The sequence below is a fragment of the Centropristis striata genome, chromosome 18 (genome assembly GCF_030273125.1).
Source record: "Centropristis striata isolate RG_2023a ecotype Rhode Island chromosome 18, C.striata_1.0, whole genome shotgun sequence".
Taxonomy (NCBI): domain Eukaryota; kingdom Metazoa; phylum Chordata; class Actinopteri; order Perciformes; family Serranidae; genus Centropristis; species Centropristis striata.
This window is the reverse complement of record NC_081534.1, coordinates 20,675,996-20,699,208: the sequence shown is the minus strand read 5'-3', so window position 1 is coordinate 20,699,208 and position 23,213 is coordinate 20,675,996. Positions and strand designations below refer to the sequence as shown.

The 23,213-nt window shown below is 39.8% G+C and overlaps 1 protein-coding gene across 2 annotated transcripts in view; it reads right to left on the bottom strand.

The window, feature by feature from the left end:
* Window positions 1-23,213, bottom strand: part of epha7 (eph receptor A7) — an 88,462-nt gene that overhangs the window by 18,628 nt on the left and 46,621 nt on the right. Inside the window, exons 6-8 of one of the 2 annotated variants that reach the window (XM_059355748.1) lie at window positions 5,970-6,094; window positions 4,277-4,445; window positions 444-588 (exon numbers count right to left, since the gene is read on the bottom strand). In XM_059355748.1, coding sequence (XP_059211731.1) covers window positions 444-588; window positions 4,277-4,445; window positions 5,970-6,094 — 439 coding nt within the window. The remainder of the gene's footprint in view (window positions 1-443; window positions 589-4,276; window positions 4,446-5,969; window positions 6,095-23,213) is intronic. The other variant, XM_059355749.1, reaches the window with a different exon arrangement.

The following is a 23,213-nucleotide window of genomic DNA, read 5'->3' as shown; positions in this document are numbered from 1 at the left end:
AACCCACCATTAAAAGCCACTTCTGGTGAAATGTCATTCATGCAGATGAAAACACAAATGAAGTATGTGAGGGAAAGATGATGATGACAATGAGCTGGGTGCTTTGTGATGGTGAAATTCTGTGCCACACTTCATCCTGCCCTCAAGATCTCTCTCTTTCTCTCTCACACACACACACACACACACACAGACACACACACAGACACGCACACATGAATGGAATGCAGAGCCAAAGCGTTCTCGCTCTGGAATACTTGTCTCATCATGGCTCTGCAAAAATGACTTAAAAATTTAGTTGGGGCTGGGGAAAAAAAATGATGCATCACAACCCATTAGCACAGCATGCCACGAGATGATGGGTGCACGTGTGTGTGCGTGTGACGACTCCACAGGCGTGGAGGCCTGTGAGTGACAGAAAGGCTAATTGACAAGCGCAGACTCACAGGAGCGGAGAGTCAATGGGGCCCGCGAGAGCGTACCTTCTCCCGATGATGAAGCCGAACACCATGAACACCAGGATGATGGTCCCTGCCACGGCCACCACCGCTATGATGATGACGGGGTTCTGCTCGCTGGAGACAATCGCAGCTGATGAGATGGACATACATATAAACACACAGACAGACATACAGAAAGACAGAAATGCTCAGTATGAACTTCAGCACATCAAAGACTACAATCTGCAGGACATAATTGAGCCCAATGAGAGGCGTGGAGATTGATAACCCCCCTCCTCTACTTCCCTCTGAGAGAGTGGAGGAGGGATGCTTCTATTTTTGAGCCGTCCTTATACACACGGCTCTACTGTTTCAGAAAGTGGGCTTAATAGTCCCAGACGGGGACGGCAATGCCCTTCATCTCAAACAAAGACACATTCAGGTTGGATTGTTTCCCATACAGAGCTCCCATAGTGCTCAGACTGTTTGCGTTGACAAACTGTCGATTGCTCCGAAGAATGGCTTGCCGTAGCATCGGATAAAGTCAATGCGAGTGGTGTATGAGGGGGAAAATTCATGCATTTTAAATCAAGTGGATCTGCGCTGTATAAATACTTGGAAAGAGAGTGATTTTTTTGTGGCCTGCCTGAAGAGAAGGCAGCTGAGATATGTGGCGACATTTGATCAGCTGTTTCTCAATCAAGCTTCAGTATCTCACCAATAGTCTATTTTGGAAAGAATCGGGAGTGCTCAACTGCAATATTTCCCTCTTGAGGCTGTCATAGAGGAGGCTAGTGATCCTCTGTGCTGGTCAAGGACACTTTGACTGGAATGCAAACTTCTAACCTTGTTACAGGACACACTCTGCATGTGGTATGAGTAATTAATGTGTCCTTTTACGCAGAAATGTTGGATGTAAGGTGTGTGCACGCGTGTGTGTGAGGGGGGGTGTTTGGGTGGGCAGGTTGAATGTCGGGGCCCAAAACTAATGAGAAATGACTGAAACAGTGACTAATGGAGGTCTTCACAAATTAGAAGTGGGCTCACCATGTCCTGATCATAACGCAAAGACATGAGATAAGATATAAATCTCTTCATCTCACCCTGGAAAATAAAGCTAATAAGCGTATTTCGCAAAATGTTGATAATCCTTAAATGAAGTACAAGCCAAATTATTACCAATATGTTGGAAAGCAATTTAAATTGGAAAGCTGCAGCAACACAGCATTGGTCATAAGCAGTTTTTTTTGCTTTATTTATGGTAGTCAGATATTTTAATTAAGGGCACTGTTTTGTTTCAACATTGATTAAACAGGGGCTCTGGGGTTCTTCTAGCAGAACATCTTGAGCTTAAAACACCTAACTTCCTCCATTCTGATTTTTAATGAATCAATTTGCACCTTTCCTGCAATAATTTACAGAGGAAATGTCCTAATTTAAAGAAAGGAAAACTTCAACTTAAGGCGCCAGGTGACAATTAAAAATCTAGAAATATACCAGAATACCAGAATGGCATTCAGAGAGCGCAGACCTCCACCAAGGGCAATGGTGTGTTCATGTGCTCCTGGGACAGTCCCATTTCCTGAGATGGGAAGTCGATACGTCTTCAGTGTGTGTTCATGAGCTTTGTGTCGTAATGTGGAAGCAACACGTATACTACATAGAAGATGTGTAGTAAATAACTGCTTATAATGTTTAAACAATGCAGCAAAAAGACCTAATCTGTTGCTCATGTTAATGAACGTAATTTGTGTATTCTCCCCAGGATGCAGATCTGCTTCAGAATTAAACAGGTTCTTCATCAGCCCATTCTACATCCTTCCAACAAGTTTTATTAAAAAAACGGTCTGTACTTTTTTTTTCATACAAACCACACTGATAACATAGCCTCCTTGGCAGAGGTAATATTACAGTTATAGCTCTCAGGCACTCTGTATTTCTCTGTTTCTTTCAAATATTGATTCTCTTGTAGATCAAAGTCTCTCATTTAATGTTATTCTTGGTGAGTCAACACAAATAGGCATGATTTATTCTTCCATCCTTTTTGTGTCTTTTGTTGGGGAAGCTAACCTCTTTAAATATCACACATATTCATGTAAATGAAAAACTATTGAATTTGGGTTCATTTATAACCACACTTCACATGTTTCAGAAAGATTTCAGCATGTGCGTTTTAGAATTGATTTTAAGATTGTATTACTTGTTTTTTTAAAGCCCTGAATGTTCAGGCTCCTGCCTTTATCCAAGACATGCTCTTACCCTACGAGCCTGAACGCTGCCTGAGATCGTCCGGCACAGCTTTGCTTCTGGTCCCGAGGTCCCGTCTCATTACAAAAGGTGAGCGGGCCTTCGCTGTCCGTGCTCCGCAGCTGTGGAACTCCCTGCCCGACGATCTCAGGCAGGCGAGCTAAGTGGCTTCTTTTAAATCTCTTCTAAAGACTCACTTTTATCGATTGGCCTTCTCTTAATTTCCTTTTATTATTGTTGTACGATTACCTTGTTGAGAATAGTGATTTTAAATTAAAAAAAATTTAAGTCCAATGTCATTTCTTTTTGTGGTTTTATTTTTGTTGTAAGTGAATTGTATTTGATATGTTTTATTTCTGTTGTACAGCACCTTCTAACTCATTTTTGAAAGGTTCTATATAAATAAAGATATTATTATTATTATTATGTTCAAAACTTTCACACAATTAAACATATCCCGAATACAGTATGTATTGTCTGAGATTATGAGAACAGGTGATGGGATGGATGGAGGCAGCTAACGTTAACCCAAATAGATCAAAGTAAGTAACTACACTGATGTCTACAATGTTTACAAGTCAATTAACTCTAGCACAATGATCAGCTCTGGCCTCTGTGTCAGGCTGCTACTACTTCAGATAGCCTTCTCCCTTTCAGCCAATTAAATGCTAGCATGCTAGGTCGCCTTGGAGATGTAGCCTCTGGAATGATCTAATATGACTTCACTCCAAAGATAATGTGAACACATTCCTTCAGATATCGATTGGAACAATTCTGTCCTCGGAAAAATATGGAACCTGTCTCGACTTTCCATATGCCAACTTGCGCCCCTTGATTTAAATTAGTGGACATAAGTTGTTGTCCTCCTGTCTACAATATCTTATAATGCTAGACATTATGATCCATAACACAAACACCTCACAGCACCATCTCTTACCAGAACTCACAGTAACACACTGTGACACTAAGGCAAAGCTAATGTAACTGATTAGATTTAAATGAGTTTATCCTCATGACGCTACAGTAGTTTGTCCTTGTGCTTAGTGATTTCTCCCATGACGTCTTGTCAGCATAAAGTCAAAGCAATTTCTGTTTGCTTTGCTTGAAAGCAAATCATTTCCCTGGGCTATTACTACAGTAGCTGGAAACATTAACAGGTTGTGCATACATTTTGGAGCTTATTGGGGACTCTATTTCCAAAAGATAATACAGCAGGTGAAAACTTTGCAGATAAGTGGGAATAAAGACTGAAGAGGAGAAATGTTCAAAAAATAAAGTCTGTATCAATGTATTGCCAAACCAACCAACATTTTTCACTTCTTCTTTCACCGTCTCTTGGTCCTCTATATAACCTTTTGAAACAGTCCCTAACTTCAGCTCATTAATTCCCCATAGAGAGTAAAGTCAGGTGCTTCACCATCATTTCCTTCAGGTTTTATCCAAAAACAAATCTAGTGAAAACTGGTGAAAAGTTATTAAGGATAAACCACAATAAATATTTTTATATCTGCAAATATTACTGACAAATTCAGATGTGTGTACCAGTGAAAAAGTAAGAAATATTGCATTGGTAGCCTGTTTCTTAGTCCTACCTGTGGCTTCTTCCTTGGTGGTTATCTCCAGTCTGGGGCCATAGGTACCGAATCCTGCCTCTGTGAAGGCCCTGATCTGGAACACGTAGGCTGTGCTGGGCTTCAGGTTGTTCACTGTGGCTGATGTGGACTTTGACCGTACCGTGGAATAAACTCGGTCCTTTTGATCCTGTATAAAACATTTTATTCCAGAATGAAATTGTCCCCATTTGGGCGAAATAAAAGAAAATCCAATTGCTGTGTGAAAGTCTGGAGTCCCAGTGTTGTTATCTTTACATCTTTCCTTCCAAAAATACAGCAGATACACTTCAGTGAAGCATGCACACACACACACACACACACACACACACACACACACACACACACACACAGTGAGATTTTTAAGATAAAACCATTCAAATTTTAGTATTCAGTAACATAAGTTATACAACAGCTTGTTAATACTTTCTTTTCCTTTGCTGCAGAGAAGCAGGCATATATAAGAGACAAGCCTTTGGTTACACTTTTCCTGCTTTTATAAGTACAACCCTGTTTCTGATCAGCTCCTGTTTTGGTTTGCTGCTGCACTGACTTCATGTTCACCTGTTGTCTTAATAAATGAAGTACCATGTGGATTACCAGATGACTAATGCCATCAGTACAGCGCGCGTCATACTCACCACTCTGTGAATGAAAACAGTATGTCTTAGAAGAAGCAATTTCATCTCAATTGCTCCTACTTTGCCTTGCAGTGGTTTAAATAAAATCCCACCTTTTCATGGCAGACTTTAAAGGTGACACATCGGTTAGAAGTGATGTGATCAATAAACCGCAAAGTTGAAGCTGATTAGTTTGGTAAATCAATATTTCTATTAAATACAAACAGAATAAAATACAATGTGTCTTATCTTAAAGGTACCATTTAAGATATTAAGCTTTAGCAAAGCATTTGTTCCTATGCTTTATCCTGATTGTACATTATAGAACATCTATCAATTTAACTGAGATTATTAAGCCACCATTTGGCAGTCTGCCGACTACATAAGCACTATCTTTTTCATTGAGGAACCTTTCTGGATGCACAGGCAGCAGTATACTTTGCTGTTGATCTGTAAATGTTTTGCTCTGCAAAAGCCCAAATGGAATGCCAGGGTCTGTTAGGGGTGTAGTTGTTGTTTCCAATTTTCCACTTTTACAGCTGGGCAGACCACAGCCACAGTACGTGACATAGGAGACTGATTCGTCAGTGTTTGCGAGAGGCTGTGGCCAGCAGGACTGGCATCACAGCTCTGCTTGCCTGTCTTTGATTTGCTGGGTTAAATTCGCTCCATTAAACCTTGCTGTAAAAAGCTGATATGTTCAGACTTGAAACACAGGAAAGAAAGTCTATAATCTACGTGGAAAGGGAAAGGAGATAACAGTAACAGATTACTAATTCTGGCGGTGCAGCAGCCTGGGACTGTATGTGTGCTAACATGTGCATGGGGGCGGCTGAGAAGGACTACAGCCTGATTAAAATCTTATGAGCATCTCATTCATTATTGCAATTATGAGACAAAGAAGGTACTTGCAGAATCTTGTGAATTCCACTCACAGCAGCATGCAGACAGAATACAAAATGAAGAGTTGGCAAAAGTGAATGTGAAGTGAGAGATGGAGGGGAAAGTGTTTCAGAAAGAGACAAGGACACAAACAAATCTACTGCCAAACTCACCTTTTCATAGTATTTGATTTCATATTCTGTAATGACGCCGTTGGGTTGCTGGGGCTCCTGCCAGGACAGCTGGATGCTGCGCTGCTGCACTTTCTCCTTGATGACCTCGCTGACCTGGGATGGAGCTGTTTAGACAAGAACATGTCAATAAGCAGAGGGCAAACCATCTCTGCACACTGTCAGCCACAAATCAGCAGCACGACTCCTCCACCAACACGGCCAACTGACTAATATTCACAGGGAGGCTTCTAAATGTTTACACCTCATGATCGAAATTTCAATTGCAGTGCAAACAGCAGAAGATAGCGCTACCCGTGCCAGTGGAAAACTTCTAGATTATGAATGACAATTCAGTTCACTTCATTCCAACATTTCCAGTGGAACAAGCAGGCACTTATTCTCCCTGATGGCAAAATCCTCTTAGAGGAAGAGGGGTGCACCTGTAACCTCCCGACACCAGACCCATGCACACCAATTACCTCTGGCTCTTTGCATGACTCATTTTAAGTGTCTGGCTGCCTGGAAAAAAAGCTTCTACATTTAGATTGGATAAACAGTGCACATACACAGTTGGTAACCAACTTGTGTAGTTAAAACTTAAGCCCACACTGGTGCCATTTAGTGTCTCAGCATACAGCTCTATCATTTACTGTAATGCTACAATGCTACTGCTGCGACAAATAGCACTGTGACTGCAAAACAACTATTACGAGATATTGGAAGGTGGAGTAAAAACACTGCAGACCACTAACTGGTCAATAAGAATTAATAATAGTGCAACACAGGACATCCTGCATGAACCTGTGATTTTTAAATGGCCAAGCTACCATCAACAGCAACCCTTTTTGAATTAATTAAAATTCAGAATAACCTTGATTTTTTTTTTTTTTTTTGATGGCAGCCCATAAAACCTGTCTGAGTGCAATTTCCTTTCGAGCATTATGTAAAATGAAGGTTTGTTCTTCTTGATTTTATTGCAGAGACCGTCTATTCTTAATTTTTTTTTTTTTTTTTTTTTTTGCAGTGTGTCATGACAGCTACCAGTTATGCAGCTGTGCCTTCTGTTTCTGGTGCAACTTCCATTACCTTTACATCATCACCATCTTGATTATAATCACCATCATATTTACAACACTTTTCTTAAAGACCCCAGTGAGAAAAAGAGAGGGAAAGCTTATTGGGTTACTTAACCAGACCCTAAGGAGATGATGTTTTGAAAAAAATATGCTTATCTACACTCTAAACAGCCTAAAAGTCCTTTCTGTAAACATAGTGTGAAATCTTGATGACTCATGCTGCTCTTGGGGCAAAACATATTAATTAACATGTCTTAGCAAGTTTGAAAAGGCGTCCTGGGGACGACATGAACTCCAAAATAAAAACCACTTGTCAGAAGCTGTACTTCTGTTTCCTGGGTCTTTCATGGATCAGAGAAGTGCTTATAAATGAAAGGAAAGCAAGAGAATGACAAAGTTACACCAAAAATGATGTGAATTCTTAAACAGTAGGATGATGAATTTTGTTGATCATTTAACCCTTTATCAGGCTAATAACCATATTTGGTAACTTGAGCGGACATCTATAACAGGTCTCCTCGCTCTAAATTTACATGTGCTTCTCATATATATGGTGCTTCAAAAAAGACATTCAGACATTAAGCATATGTAATAAGTAGTCTAAAAAGATAATAAATAGTTTAAAAGTAAAAGATAAAGTGGTGATGGATGCAAATGATGTGTTATTGTATATTTAGGGCTGCTGTGGGAAAGAGACTATAATAAATATAATGATAATAATGACTTAATTGACCTCGATTTGCAATACAAAAATGAAACATTTTGCAAAAAGTCTTGTAATATCCTCCAATAACACTTCAGGGTTGACATTTTCCTATAAAGGGTTAATTTTAAACAATTTACATATAATGAAACAGACCACACTGAAATGTCTCATACCAATTCTCAAAACATCTCAAACATGACTCAAGTGTCACAAATACCTGCAGACGCTGCTGAAGTGCTGAAGTGTCTGTGCCGTGCTCAGTGACCCAGTGGGGGGAGACCTCTGCAGCCTTTATGCAGCCTGACCCTAGATTGTTTTAAGATGACCTGCCACTAATGACTCCGGCTGGATTAAAACCTCATTAGGCCTCATCGGCATTCCTGACCGTAATGTGTATGACAGCGGACACCCAAGACCTTGTCAAAAACCTGCTGTTGTGACATGTTCCCTCATAATCCACCCAAAACACAGGAACAATGTATTCTTTCTCAGTGCAGTCGGCCGGTCAAAGGGACGATTGAGTTTTCTCTCTCGAGTCACAACAAGCAGTTAGTGCAGCTTAACTTCATCCAATTTGGCTGCTTTCTCTGCCCCCATCCGGGTGACGTCCTTGAAATATGGACCTCTCTCGTCTCCGTCCTAAATCTGGTTTCGGCTTTATGGGCACTAAATGATGCTTCTTGTCTGTGTTTACTGCTTTAATCGGACATTTGCTTTCATCCCCTGCAGATGCCTTTTTCTATCCTGCATGTGTATAGAGAAACACAAGCTCAGGATATACATCTACACTGTAAAGAACTCTTGGACTAAAACACACTAAAACAAATGGGCACATTAAGTTTCATATTTGCCCAGTGGTGTTTCTATGCTTATGATCTGAACTGGGGGAGGGTTTTCATCTTTTATAATTCTTAATTTGTTAATACATTCATTCAGAGTTACTTTTTTTTTGGTGTCAGTGATGTTTTTTGAGAGTCAAATTACTGATTCATTTGTGACTCAAGTGCTTTTGGCTAAATATCATAAATATCAAAGTTGGGACACTGAATAAAACATTGCCTAAATAACAGAATACATATGTAACATATATTTACAAAAACAAGTGTATCAGTTTGAATATTAAATATATTGTCTCAGTGAAGTTTTCCAAAAAATTTCATCCACAAGAATTAACAAATTATCACGTTCTGTTTTATTTACATTTTAGACAATGTGCCAGCTTTTTTTGAGTTGGGGGTTGTATAACATGTAGCATCAAAGACACATTTACTTCAAGACCATAATGTGCATCTTTTCCTGTCTGTGTGACATGCTCTGGTATTTTTTGTTGTTTCTATTTCTCTTTTGAAAAAAAATCAATGAGAAAGAAAAAGACCACTGCTGTTTTTAAGAAGTGCAAAAACAAACACATTGATTCACTCTAAAGCTGCTGCTGACAAAGTCCAAACCTAGCTTTTGGCTAAAATCTGTATTGCTTCCTATCATAGACAAAACATACCGTAGATGTGTTTCTGTTACCAAAGTGAACATTTATCATTTATCTTATCCGTCTCAAACTATGGCCCGTTTAAAAAAGCCTTAAAAGTCATACATGCCCTAATCTAAAAAAGCACATTTTTTGTCATGGACACAAATTGCATTACAATACAGTACTCTAAAGTTAAAGGCACACTCCAAAAATGAAATACTGAACTGGTCAAAATTGATGCAGAGGAGGCAGAGAAATTCTGACTACCTGACTACTCAAGAGTGCAACTCAAGAGTGTATTTTGACCAAGGGGACCAGGTTTCCCCAACTGGGGGACAGATGTGTATTAAAAACATCCTCAGATATCTGACATATTCCCACTTTCCATCCTTGGTGTGTATCAAGCTCCAAAATGCTGGATCCTACACTTCCCATGATGCAGTTTGGTGTATTGTCTGAAATGACCAACCGCGGGACCAGATTTGTCTTTTAGATATCCTGAGATATTGGAGACATCTTGACTTTTAGTCTCTAGTATAGGTTAAGCACTAAACATGCTGGATCCTGCCCTTGATGACTTTTGCGTATCCTTGCACTACTCTGAATAATGATGGCGCTTGCTGACAGAGGAAGTAAATCTTTAAAAAAAATAAATCTTAAAACCACATACATGGTTTTCAAGTGGCTGCAGATATATGCCTGAGCCACAGAGCCAGCAGGATGAGCTACTTTCCCATACAGCTTGTGTGTGAGTGTGACGCAGGCTCGGGCACCAGATCAGCCCCATTTACCCCCCTTTGGCCCACGGCTGTAGGAGCAATGACTCAGCTCGACCTCACCCCATCCTCCACTCCATGGGTCACAGAGAGCCAGGACCCTGTGTTTCCACAGAGATCTTAAGTTCAGTGATCAGTATTAGCAGACATGGTCTTGCAATCTAAAAGGTGATCATTCCAGGAATGGAAAATATTTCATTAGGTGGCGTAGCGGTTACTGAACACTTTTGCCTCAAAGCAAGAGGATTCGACTCCGGCCTGCGGCTCTTCTGTGTGGAGTTTGCATGTTCTCCCCATGTCAGTGGGGGTTCTCTCTGAGTCCTCGGAGGTTAAATAGATTTTTCTAAATGGCCCATAGGAGTGAATGAGAGCGTGAATGGTTGTCTGTGTCTATGTGTCTGCCCTGTGATAGTCTGGAAACCTGTCCAGGCCTTTCGCCCAATGTCAGCTGGGATCAGCTCCTGCCTCCAGTGACCCAAGTTTGGATAAGCAGTTAAGGTTTATGAATAAAGTAATGAAAATTAGTCATTCTCACTGGGCCTGTCACGTTAAGAATTTTTTTAGGACGATATATTTTCCCAGAAACTATCACGATAAACGATAGGATGTTGTACAGCTGCTGAGCTGAACAGTGAAATCTGAAATGTTCCCAAACCCCAGTAGCTTTGGCACCAATTCCATTTATTTCACCAAACTTTCTGGAGTTGTGCAGCCGTCGGGAAACTTGACTTCGAGTTACACAAACAATTATCGAGTCCACAAAAGCTATCGCATCCATTTTTATATATTGAACGATAAGTCGATATATTGACTATCGTGACAGGCCTAATTCTCACTTTGTCTGGGCTGATGAAGAAACACAATTTTTTTGTTTGTTTTTTTAATTCTAAAAAAAAGAAGAAAAGAAAAGAAGCCTGATCCTTTGACTCTCTCTGTCTGCCATGTGGATCACTCAGGCAGTACTGTGTGACAGCCATTAATGACTGACTTGATATCAAGGAGACCAGAACCAGTCAGCCACTCTCAGACTTTTAAAACATACCTGTGAGGCTTAGCACGGCGGAAAATTGCATAATTGTTATGCTGGTTTTAAAGAGACTGTTTGGGAAGGCATTTGTGCATTCATTTTGCAATATTAGAAAATGTGTTAGTGACCCTGAACACCTTCTCCTGTAAAGCTAACTGATCCAGAATCCAGTTGCCGTCGTGCTCTGCATTTGAATATCTTATGAATACATTAGACAGCGCGGTTTAATATCCTCTTCTTTCACTCAGTCGTCTGATCTCAACTCTGAGGCGAAAAGCAGAGCGGAGGTAGTTTATTACATAAGCGTCTTTCTCAGCCTGCGTGCTTGCCTCATGGACCGTACCAATGCTATAAACTCAAATATTAATTACTGCTGTTTTCAAGATACGATCGTGTGTCGTAACGCCAACGGCACCATGATTGTTGAGGTGCAAATGATTGCTGGAGTTTAATAGTGTTTTAAAGGTTTTTAACAGGTTTTTAATTTGAACAGGAGATTACATTGTCTCCTCAAGAAAATAATAATAATAAAAAAAGAATCCTTTGGGCCCAATATGGGCACATAAACAAGCATAAAGCACAGCATCCTTACAATTCAAAGAGTGGAAATAAAATGTCTGACACAAACTGTACTGTATTGTGCAACAAGTGACACTGTTTTGGCTGACTATATGTCATTTCATTATCCTAAGGCTGTAAACTTTTATTTCAAGAATCTACAGCATGTTAACATACTTAAAATCCTGCTTTGTGAGCTGGCTCTGCTCTCCATCGTATCAAGTATTTCACACATTGACAGCAATTGATGCATTTAACATACCGTGGAACTATTCAATGTCATCTTTCATCACTGCAGAACTGAATATTTACAGTTCAGGGGAGTATGATTGTTACATTTTAAAAAAAGCCTTTTTAACATCATCTCCAGCAGTCTGTGAAACAAAAGCCTGCTGACAGTTTGGTGTTGCTGGATTGACAAGAACGAGTTATGACATAATCAAGATTACTTGTACTTGATGTTGTGACTCCCGTTACAGAGCATAAAGAGGCTGCTCTTTAACGTTGGCATCTTGAGGGAAAATAGACATTACAATGGTAGTCTCTGTATGATACTCTAAAAATGGTGATTGTTACAAATCCTTGGGGGGATTACGTGACATGATGTTAAAGGTGCACTCAAGGTATTCAATATTAACCTTCCATAAAGCTGTCAGCCTCACCCAAGACACATTTTAAAAAATGAATGGTCAAAACTGAAGCAGCAGAGGCTGAGATATGATTAAGCCTTTTAAATATCTTGAAGTATCTGAGATATCTTGACTTTTTGTCCCTTGCATGAGGCAAGCTCCAAAACTGCCAGATCCCTCATTTCCCATGATGCAACTAATAGCATTGTTTTGTAAGACTTACCTACCTGGTAAATACACTGTTTGTAACCCAGTCTTTCTTTAAATTGTAGCCTGAGCTGAGATAATCCCGATGACCTCATCAGGGGTTGTTTTCTCAGACTTGCTTTGACTGGAAGCTCCTTCACAGCCACAGAAGACATACTTCTATGTGTAAAACTGATTCCTCTTTAACCCTCTATGGTACGGTGTTGCCCTCAGGCAACATACCCATTTTTGGCCTGTGAAATTTCTACAATGCATCATTTTAAGTAATGCGATACAAAAGAGGGAAGAGTATAGGGAACCAATAGCAATGCTTTAATTTGTCACATGACAAACATGTCACATTCAGTATGGCCTCCAAGAGGCCATACTGAAACCCTACTTTGCATACTTTTGCAGAAAATCACTCAAAATGTAATTTCCTGGCCCTTTTCCATCTAGAAAAAAAATCTACTTATAGGTGAGTAAACCTTCATTTTTGAAAGTTTCAAACACTTAGACTGTTCAAGACATTCATTTCAATGGGTCGTTGGTTCAATGGTACAATGTTGCCCTACAGGCAAAATTTCAGACAAGAAACCGGTTAAAAAAGTTCCTTTTATAATGTTTTTAGATTTAAAATGTTATGTATTGTACCCAGTTGAAGCTACTGAATCTTTTACACATGTTAATTCAATAAATTATAATAAAATTAATTTCAAAAACTTTATTTTTAACTTTTGCACTGTTATGGTACAATGTTGCCTATGGGCAACAAACCCCAAAAACATCCACAAAAAAATGTTTTTTTTCCCTAACTGGCATCATAATGCGTACCGTAGAGGGTCAATGCTAGGCAGTTTGCATAAGTTTTGCTTACGGTTAAATGAAAACCAATTTAGCTGAACATTTAAAAAAACTCTCCTCAGGATGACAAAAATAATTAGCTTGACTTGAGAATTTATCAAAAGCAAATAAAGCAAATGTATTTACCACCCCTGACCTTCACACTCTCACTCTCTATCACTGTTTCTGTTCTGGTTGTCCTCTCTCTGAGCAATGCTCTCCTGTTGTGGATCGTTTGTCTCTCCCTAAATGGAGAATGCAATTTGCATTTTAAGATCATTTTATCAAATTTCATGCAACCCCAGCTGGTTTTTGCAGCTGGAATGCCTGTGTCTGTTTGTGTGTGGGTGTGTGGGTGTTTTCTTGCTTGTGTTAAGCCAGTAGAAAGCGTCTGTGTGGGGGTGGATGTTATCAGCCCCCAGCTTCTCTCCACCTTTCTGTGGAGCTGAAACTAGCTTGCAGCTTAGCTCAGAAGGCCATTAATCCAGTCACTGACTATTCTTGAATTAAAAACAGAATTCTCTTTAGTAACCGTGTTCTCTTGGTGCACTCGGCTCAGTGAGTCACAAAGTAAAGGATGGGGGGCAATAATAGACTCTGGCTCTGATGGATGTGAGGGGAACTGTCAAAATCCGTGTGACAACTTTTTAGCTCTTGGGCTACAGAGCTAGTGTCATTCAGACTTTGCACAGCATTGCGTTTCACAGCCACTGCCACCCCATAATATGGACCCAAGCATGGAGAAAAATAGATGGCTGATGCAGTCTGCAGCAATTTTTTCCAGATGATCATGGCTATATCTCATATGTGGACAACATTGAATAGTAGAGCATTTTGAAGTCTCAAAAGGTGATTTCTGGAATGGAAAAGCAGTCTCTGAATATGTTTTGATAACTGACATGATGCTGAAACTCCTGCTTCAGTCTGCAGATGGCAAGCTGGGCTGCTGCCTCCCACTGCTCTTTCACGGATCAACCTATTGAGATCGGCGGTGGTAGGTTGGGTGCGAGGCCATAGAACTGCAGCTTTCGTCTTGGTTCGAACTTCGGAGCCCCCGTGTTATAACTTCATAAACTTCATAAGTATAGGTTCGTGGCAGACAGAATGGCATAATAAAAGCAAGGCTTAAAGGGAACCTGTCTAAACAGTGATGACGCCATGCCATAACATTTTCTTCATAATAATAAGTTCAAGCAAAAATAACTTTCCTTTTGCCACTTTAAAATTTGTCTGGAAGAAGACATTAAAAAATGTCAAGGCCTTGTCCAAAGACATAATTCTACCTTTGTCAGTTAAATTATGCCTTCTCTAGGTATGTTTTTTGGTTTTATGGCCCACAAACTTTGGGCCATAAAACTTTCTATTAGAAAGAGGTAGCTGTTTTCAGAGAGAAAGGACTAATAATTCATAACTACTACCTTTTTTTAACCACACCTACACCCTTGTAGTTATCTATATTACCAAATCTGATCAAGCTAATTCCTTTACAAGCTCTCCATTAGCACAATCATGTGGATTTTGGCCAGACAGCTCAAGCTGCAGCATGTCCACCCATCAAAGGCTAATGGTATCATCTCTGGAACATTTTGATAGCCTCATGATTCCTATTCACTGCCAACACTTCAGGTGGAGGTGCATGAAATACCCTTGAACCAAGTGTGTTTGAAAATAGAGTTTTAAAGAGCCTGGCAGAGGACGGAGTGCCTGCTGCATAACAATGCCAGTTAAGGCAGGGACACCTTTAGTGACCATGCATGGGGTCAAAGGCGGCTCCGTTTGAAAGCAATTAGCTAGGCCTGATTTGAAGGAGACTAGGCTGGGTCTTTCATGTTCCATAAGGCTGACAGCTCCAGAGGTGATGGGATGATTATTAATACATATCTGATGCTTTCAGCACTGACAGCTCAACACAGCCTTCAAATTTCCCCTCATTATTCCCAGTTCAAGGACCCCACTATCATATACTCACACCAATTCTCTGGATCAACAAGAGGTATCAAATCCAATCCTCTTTGCATCAAAGCTTTTTGATGTAGGGGTAATAGTCAAATACTTATCAAATGATGGTTGGATGTGTTTGGCCATAGAGGAAATGCATTAAATGTCAATGAGAATTTCTTCTTCAGCTAATAGAATCACTCCTTGAATTCTCCCTGTGCTCAAGCAAGTAAATGTTTTTTCTGTGTGATTTGCTGAGTGCATCACCCACACCTAACAGCTTAAGTATAGGCCTGTGCGCTACTGTGAAGCCAGGAATCAGAATCACAGTGGAAGGTCAGTGGGGGAAATTGCATTCATGCTACACTGACATGCACACACAAGACGCACTGTGCATGATTGCTCCTCCAATGCCTCCTGACAGGGAGTTCATTTTAACCCGCAGTGGTGCCCCATGCCACACGCTCTTGTATAATATCAAAATGCCATTGAGTAGTGTAACAGATGCAGAAATCGTTGGTCAGCTTTGTTACATAATTGTTGAGCCAGCAGGGATCCCGCTTATTGAAGAAGCACTCAGCTTTCCTGTGTCAGTGTCCAAATTAGGGAGCAGGACTGGCAGCCTATCATCAGCCACTCTAAGCACACTCCCTGATTTCCACAGCGAGAATGGGCCTGCTATCCCCATATTTATTTCACCTCATGTAGGGAAAGAATCATCTTCTCTCTATCGTACCATAGTCAAGATTTACATAATCACACCAGTAGAGGTAACATGATGGCCTGTTTGCACCAGATACCAAAATGCACATTTTGGTGATCCTTTCAGTTTGTTTTTTTTCAAATTTTCACAGAAAATTAATTTAAAAGACGAGTAATTTGTATCTGATTCAGTGTCTCAACATGAATAAAATCTTCTTTTACTGTGTATGTCATTTTATATCACATTCAAACATAAACAAATGTTTTATTTTATGAAATACATTTTCAATGAATAAAAGTAATTGAGATTGAGATATGTAGTGGGACAGGGATTAGACCTACCCACCACTGTTTGGGCAAAATTTTTCAACATTAATGCCAACATTTGTATGTCAGTTGTCGTGAATAATTTGCAAAGTTGTCCATGAGAGCTTTATATACACAAATCTGGCAAAGTACCAGAAGTGATCAAGTCGCCATTACTCCCTACCACAATAGCCTCCAAAGTTATTATAATCAGTTTTAAATACATAAAGTTTTTCAGTTCTGATCATTATCTTTGCAGAACAAATTCTACTAGCAACTGCAAACATTTTATGCCAAAGTTTATCATCAATTAGCTCTGAAAATCCATCGTCAGTCTCCCTAAATGCCGTCACTGTCAGCAGGCAGCAGCAGAGGTGACTTGCAACCGCAGGAATGGCAACACAACAAATAATCTGACAGTTGTGAAATTTCTGTCAAATGGTTACTACCCTTAAATCGCCAAGGTAAAAGGGCTGATTATCATCCTAGAGAGACTCAATCAGATTTGAAGGCCAGTGTGAAATTTGGAGCTGCACAAGGAAACACGTAGTAATGCCACAGCAAAACTATTTTCTCACTTTATTGCCGATTGCAAATGTTTTCCTTTTTTCCACAGTTTCCCCATATAACATAACAAATGAGTGGTGAAGCAAATATGATCACAAGCCATCAGTAACAGTAATATGACTAAAAGGGCCATGACATGGATCATAAATTAAGCGTTTACCGCAGTTTGACTGTCCCAAAGTCATGTATTTAACACAGGCAGAAAACTGAGCCTCTTGATTTAAAATTCTGAACCATTCACATAAGAAACACAGGGCCCAGTTGTTTGTAATAAACGTCCCAGGTTGCCAAATAAGAACATTTGTTGATTTATTCTGGCAATCACAATTACAGTGACAATACACAGCAGGCCAGCATGTGTGTGCTGTGTGTAATGTGATGTGAGGTGCGTGATGAGATTGAGGTCTGTTTCAGGGAGGTCGCTGGAAATAAATGACAAAGTGAAAAACAGAAGAAAAGCTCTGCAAGCTTGTAAATAAACCTTGGTTTTGTCCACAGACCATTTTGCATCTGAACCCATTTAATCTGAGTAAAAGCCCCCAGAAATGCATGATACACAGCGTGATATGCTCATTCTTAATTGCTGAATTTCCAAAGATTTGCTAAAAACATTGCCCAGGCAGTGTGATGAAGTCATAAAAATATGTCACGCTTGTCCATGTTCCTTTTGATGGTAAGCTGTGTTATAATGATGCTATCTAACTTGAGCTCAGCACATGGACTGTCAGAGAGAATACAGTGTGAAACAAACAGGCACAGGCCAGATGAGAAATGAAAGCACCGGTACTTGTTATAATGTACACGCTTGGCTTTGCTTATCCGCTGCCTCACTGACCTTTCTGCTACAAGCAGCTGCAAGGCATGTCTTTTCAAATACATGACCAGACTAAGCAGAGATATGTGTTTGCACACAGTGGCTTTATCATTTATCTTAATAAAACAAAGACTGTGGAGTGAAAAGGCACAGAGCCGATTACGGCGAGAGCCCAGCGCGGTGACTGCGGATATTTACAGGAGCTGCTAAGCAGCCAAACAGCCTTCCACCTCTTTGCTTCCCTTAAATGTCAAAGCACAGCCTGAGGGCCCCACGCTCCAATCTGGAACCCTGATTGGACATCTGAGCTCCACGGGGATTGATAAGTGAGATAATTCACAAAATGCACTGTGCTGCGCACGCCAGGTCAGATTCCTGAGGCCCTGCTATTATTTTGAGGTTTCAACCCCTATAGTCACACTTATCCGCAGCTTCACACAGAGGCAGCTGCTATCATTCACTTATTATCAAATCAATCTAATGTTTGGCATCCTGCATAAGAAATATTTAAATTTCAAATTAAACTCACCCCCACACTGCAGAATATGGCGACATATGATCGCTGATGGCTGGCATCATAAACATCTATTTATTATTATAGGAATACCTCTGTCATCAGGATGATGATCGCATTAATCAGTGCTCATATGCTCTTTAATCACAGTCTTGGACAGTCTCCATCCCAGGGAAATCATATCCACGGCCCCTCCAGCCTCGTCTGTAATTTTGTACAGAGCAGTCTAGTCCAACACACTGCTGATTGCCAACAGATCTAGGCCAGGCCTGCAGCTCTCTGAGACATCATGCAGTTAAATCACATCAGAGCCCGAGACAAGTAGGAAAACTGACCCTGCTCATACCGCTGTGGACAGTTGTGTAAGGTGCAGAATGTACTCCCCTGGTGCTGTAGTCAGGTTGCTGAGCACCTTGAATCTGTCAACAACTTTAGCTCTCTGCCAGATGAAGTGACAGCCACACATTCTGAGTTTGGTTATTTCTGCACTGGGCTGGTGTTTTGATATTTCATTTTGCAGGAAGACAGAAAACAATACACCATACTGAAAGTGGGACAAATCTGCAAAGTGCAAACACATCTCAGTCTAGGGGGATCACCTTCTTTTCAAAAGTGAAAATAACCCAGTTGTAGACAACAAAAACAGCCAAAGAAAAAAAGAATGTTCGCTGCATTAACCCCTCAGTACAAACTCAAGCTTTGTTCAATGCGACCAACCATTATGTTTTAATTCTAGTTCGTGCCACAGTTACCAAATATGTTGGGCTGAATGCTGAAAGCTTCCTGTTCACTGCGTGTCAGATGGTTAAAGATAATCTGATCAATTACAGATGTGTTTAGAAATATGCTCTACTAAAGCACAGTATCAACTGTCATGGAAATGAAAAACTTGTGGGACAGGTTATACAGTAGTTAGGCAAAATGCCAACTTAATATCAAAATACACACAACAAACAAGGCAAGGGGTAGGCCTAAAATACTTCATAAAAATAAAATGAGGCTGCCATATGTCTATAAACTGACAGCTGAAACAATTAGTCATTTAATCCATAAATTGATTAACATAGAAACAACGGGTAAAATGTTTTACTCATCTCATCTCAATGATACAGTGACTCCTGATGCCCTTGAGATTCTGATGTATTAATGATGAGGTCACATGCATACACACGTGAATGTGACCTAAGCAAAGGCTCAGACTTTTTAGCCAAAATACAGCTTTTTTTTCTTTTTTTGATCCAATAAATGCTTCAAAGCTCACAACATGTAATTTTGCTTGAGAAAACAGAAACTGGAGGGCGATGATGACCAGGAAGTATAGAACCCATTTGACTGCACACTCAAAGTTTGAGTCAACCAAGTGCATCTGCAGGAAACCGAGCGGCGTATAGCCTGAGTAAATGCACCTGGTGATAAGGGATAAGACTGGAACGCCCAGTCGACTCAGCAGCAGCCCTGTAATCAAGGGGACGACCTGATGCTGGCAGCCGCGCTCGTGATGAGTAACCCCCCCAGCCAGACACTTCAGACAGGCCTCCAGCCAGACAGCATGTGGGAGAAGGAAAAAAAAAAAAAAAAAAGATTGCACAAAAGCCTACTTAGTGGCTGACTGTAGTTTGGGGATTGGCTTTTTTCTGTGTCTGTCATCAGCAGTGAGCTTTTCTATCACTCATCTGTCTGCTATGAGCTCACTTGATGTCTTCTTTATGCCCAGACAAAGAGCAAATGACAGGATGTGAAGGGAACCAGACGGCAGCGGACGCACGCTTGCGACTGGGTGTGTCACCTCACACTCGACAAAAACAATCTGTCCTGGGGAAATACTTCACAGTCACGATAGCTCATGTGTATCACTGCGTAGAAAGTGTTGATCCTTTCAGTGATTGACCTCCTGAGCCACATCTTTTCTTCTTTATGTTCTGTTAACTTATGGAAGCAGCTAACTGATTGTGATTAATGACCACTAAGCACAGACAGCAGTGGCTCCATCTATGTGGGACTTATGGATGCGGGATTTAAAAAAGAAAAAAAAATCTTTTGAAGCATTTTCAGAATTCCACAGCTCACTGCTTGTAACAATCCATTCAGATCAGATTCATAACTGTGATTTATTATCAAGTGTCATGTAAAAGCTGTTTGCGCTGCTAAAAAGCAGGAGAGTCTAACAAGAGCTGATTATTCCCAGACTTGGGACAACACAGCCTCCCCTCTAAGCCTCCGAACAGTTTTCAACCGAAACCGCGCTGAGTGATCGGCTGCTTGTAGAGACAAAGCCAGCTCTCAGGTTGCCCGGCTGCACTCAGCACAGATCACCTCCTGGCTCCCTCTGCCCTACAAAGGCACGTCCCCTGTCCTTTGTCCCCCCTCAAGTCAACATTAGCTTCAAGAGGTGACTGGCCATATTACCAGTCAGATTCACTGCATGGAGAGACGCTCATGCCGTAACACCTGCTACGTAAACAAGAGTGCTCCCACAGAAAGCAGGACCCAAATCCTTCCACATTCTTTTCTGGGGGAAGAAGATCAGAATGATGCCAGGCTTTAGGAATGACCGAATATACGAGCCGAACCCTCAGGACGGACAGAGAGACAGAGGAGGGCTCGCTGCTTCACTGCAAATTATTTGGTTCTTAGATTTAGATTTAGATTAAGATTTGACTTTATTAATCCCACAGTGGGGAAATTTCTTTGTTACAGCCGCAAAATTTTCACATGATTTTTAAGATAAAGATAAAAAATAAACAATCTAAGAAAAGACATTTAACAATATACAATATACAGTAATATACTATATACAATTTAGTGCAAATTAAGTGGAGAATGTGCAGAGTGCAGATTATGTGCAAAAATGTTCAGGTTGTGCTGGTGTTGTACAGTCTTATGGCAAAAAACGTAGATTTAGAAGTGTTAGATCATTTATCTTGTTTAAAGAGTTATTTTTCCTTTTTTTTAAAGTGTTCAACTTGCTTATTTCTAGATTCAACAATCGTAATTCAAGAAATCTTGTCAATGAAATTATCTGTCCATGCAGCAAGATGATTTCACACAGATTTAGTGTTTTTATCTTGTTTTTAGACACCCCTTTTTTTGCAGTGTTGCTACTGTGCTTGGGATAATAAGGGATAATCTGCCTGAAAGCATATGCAAATAGACTTTAAAGGTTGTACTTTACATTGTGCAAATAAGGGGTGGCTAATAATATAAAATGTTCTTTCTATAGATATTACATCTACATCAGTCCTTTAACTAATGGATTCGATACTGCTAACTATTTGATACATTCTTTATAGCATAAAATGTAAATGACTAACTACACTGTAAAAAAACATCTGTTTAATTTATGGTAAAATACCGGCAGCTGTGGTTGCCAGAACTTCACCGTAAAAAATACAGTGAGTGGGTTTTCTACTGTAAATTAAAATGTTAAAATCTGCAAAATTTAGACTGACTAGTCCCTTTATGTTTAGGGTAATTGTGTCTTTGTGACATTATGGTATTTCTCCATTAATTTTACATGAGTCAAGTTCACTTATAGAGCACATGTAAAAACAACCTCAGTTGACCGTAGTGCTATACAGTTATAGAAATACAATAAAATCATAGACAAATATAGTAATAAATAAAAAATACTACTAATAATACCAAAATAATAAAACAATAAAATAATAATAAAAATTCAATTTAAAAAAAGAGTAAGAGTTAAAAAGGGAATAAAAAAGTAAAAAGCCAATGATTCTTGCCTATAGCTGGAACTGAACACCAAGGAGGATTAATAGATTTTTAGTGTTTTTTAAAAATGCTCAACAGAATGAAAAACGGAGAAAAAAAACTGTGTTTTTTTACAGTTTAAAATTTTTGTACTATTCCTTGATTTATGGTCATTTCAAGCGTCTAATACGGTGATATTCAATTTTTAATTTTACAGCCTATTTCTGATACAATTTGACAGTGTTTTACTGTAATTTCTACAAACATTTTTTACAGTGTTGTTTTTATGAGCCAAAGGTGATGCCTTCACATTGTTTGGTGGAAACCATGTAACTCCAAAAAATCAAACTGAAAAAATGTTAGTTGCTTTTTTTCTTTGTTACAAAAAGGTTGTGTTCCTAATATGGGATAATAGTGTTTCAGTAATGTAAACTATGCTTTGACAGCTGCCATTTCACACCAATGTTAAACAATCACACAAGGAGATATCCAGTCATACAAGAGACAGAGCTAACAGATTTCCCAGCAGACGAGAATCTCTCACAGCCACAAGACTATTTCAGTCAGGTTCAGACTTTCACTTTTTCTCCCACTGTTACCCTCTCCACCTGTGCATAAAACCCACAGCTCACAGCTACAAGTTGACACCACCTCTCAGTGGGCTGTCAAAAGTCAGGGAAATGTAGGAAATCACTTACTCAAAGTGTGAATATCCAAAAAATGAATTCCAATATTTCATCACATATTCAGTGATGTATTGGACATCACAGCCTGACGATGCACCAGAGATTCTGAGCATGACATTATCCTTTATTGCTTATATTTAAATTCATACACCTTAGCAGAATTGTTTATTTAGAAAACACCTTCTTTGTTCATGCTTTAGTTATTTTCTGTGAAAAACGTGTGAAGTTTGTGTCAGTATGTGTGAGTGTTGTGTGAACAAAGCTTCATTCTCTAACAGCCTGAGCCCTGGCTCACTATCATCATAATGATGTCATTATTGCGAGATAATTAGCCTTGAAAATGTATCTTGGGAAACAATCTCATAGCTTCTACTTTTTCCATCCAGCAAAGTGTCTGTTTTGCTGCCAACTCTATATTGGACTTGATAATGACTCTTTTCTTCTTTCACTGGTTACAGAAATTTACTTCTCAATATCCACAGTGATCACTTTGCCTTAGTGCGGGTAATACGAATAACAGACACTCTAATGACATGTCAGAGATCATCAGTGAAGCTGGGGAGAAAATAACGGTGATATTGAGATTTCAAAGCACTACTGTGAATGGAACAACAGAATACGCCCAGCACACTCAAGGTAGCACCTAGTGGCCTTAAGCAATCCAAAAAGGTCGTTTTTGTAACAGTGCTATTGAAAGTGAAATGTTTTCTCATTTTGGCTATTTCATGGCTTTGTGGTGA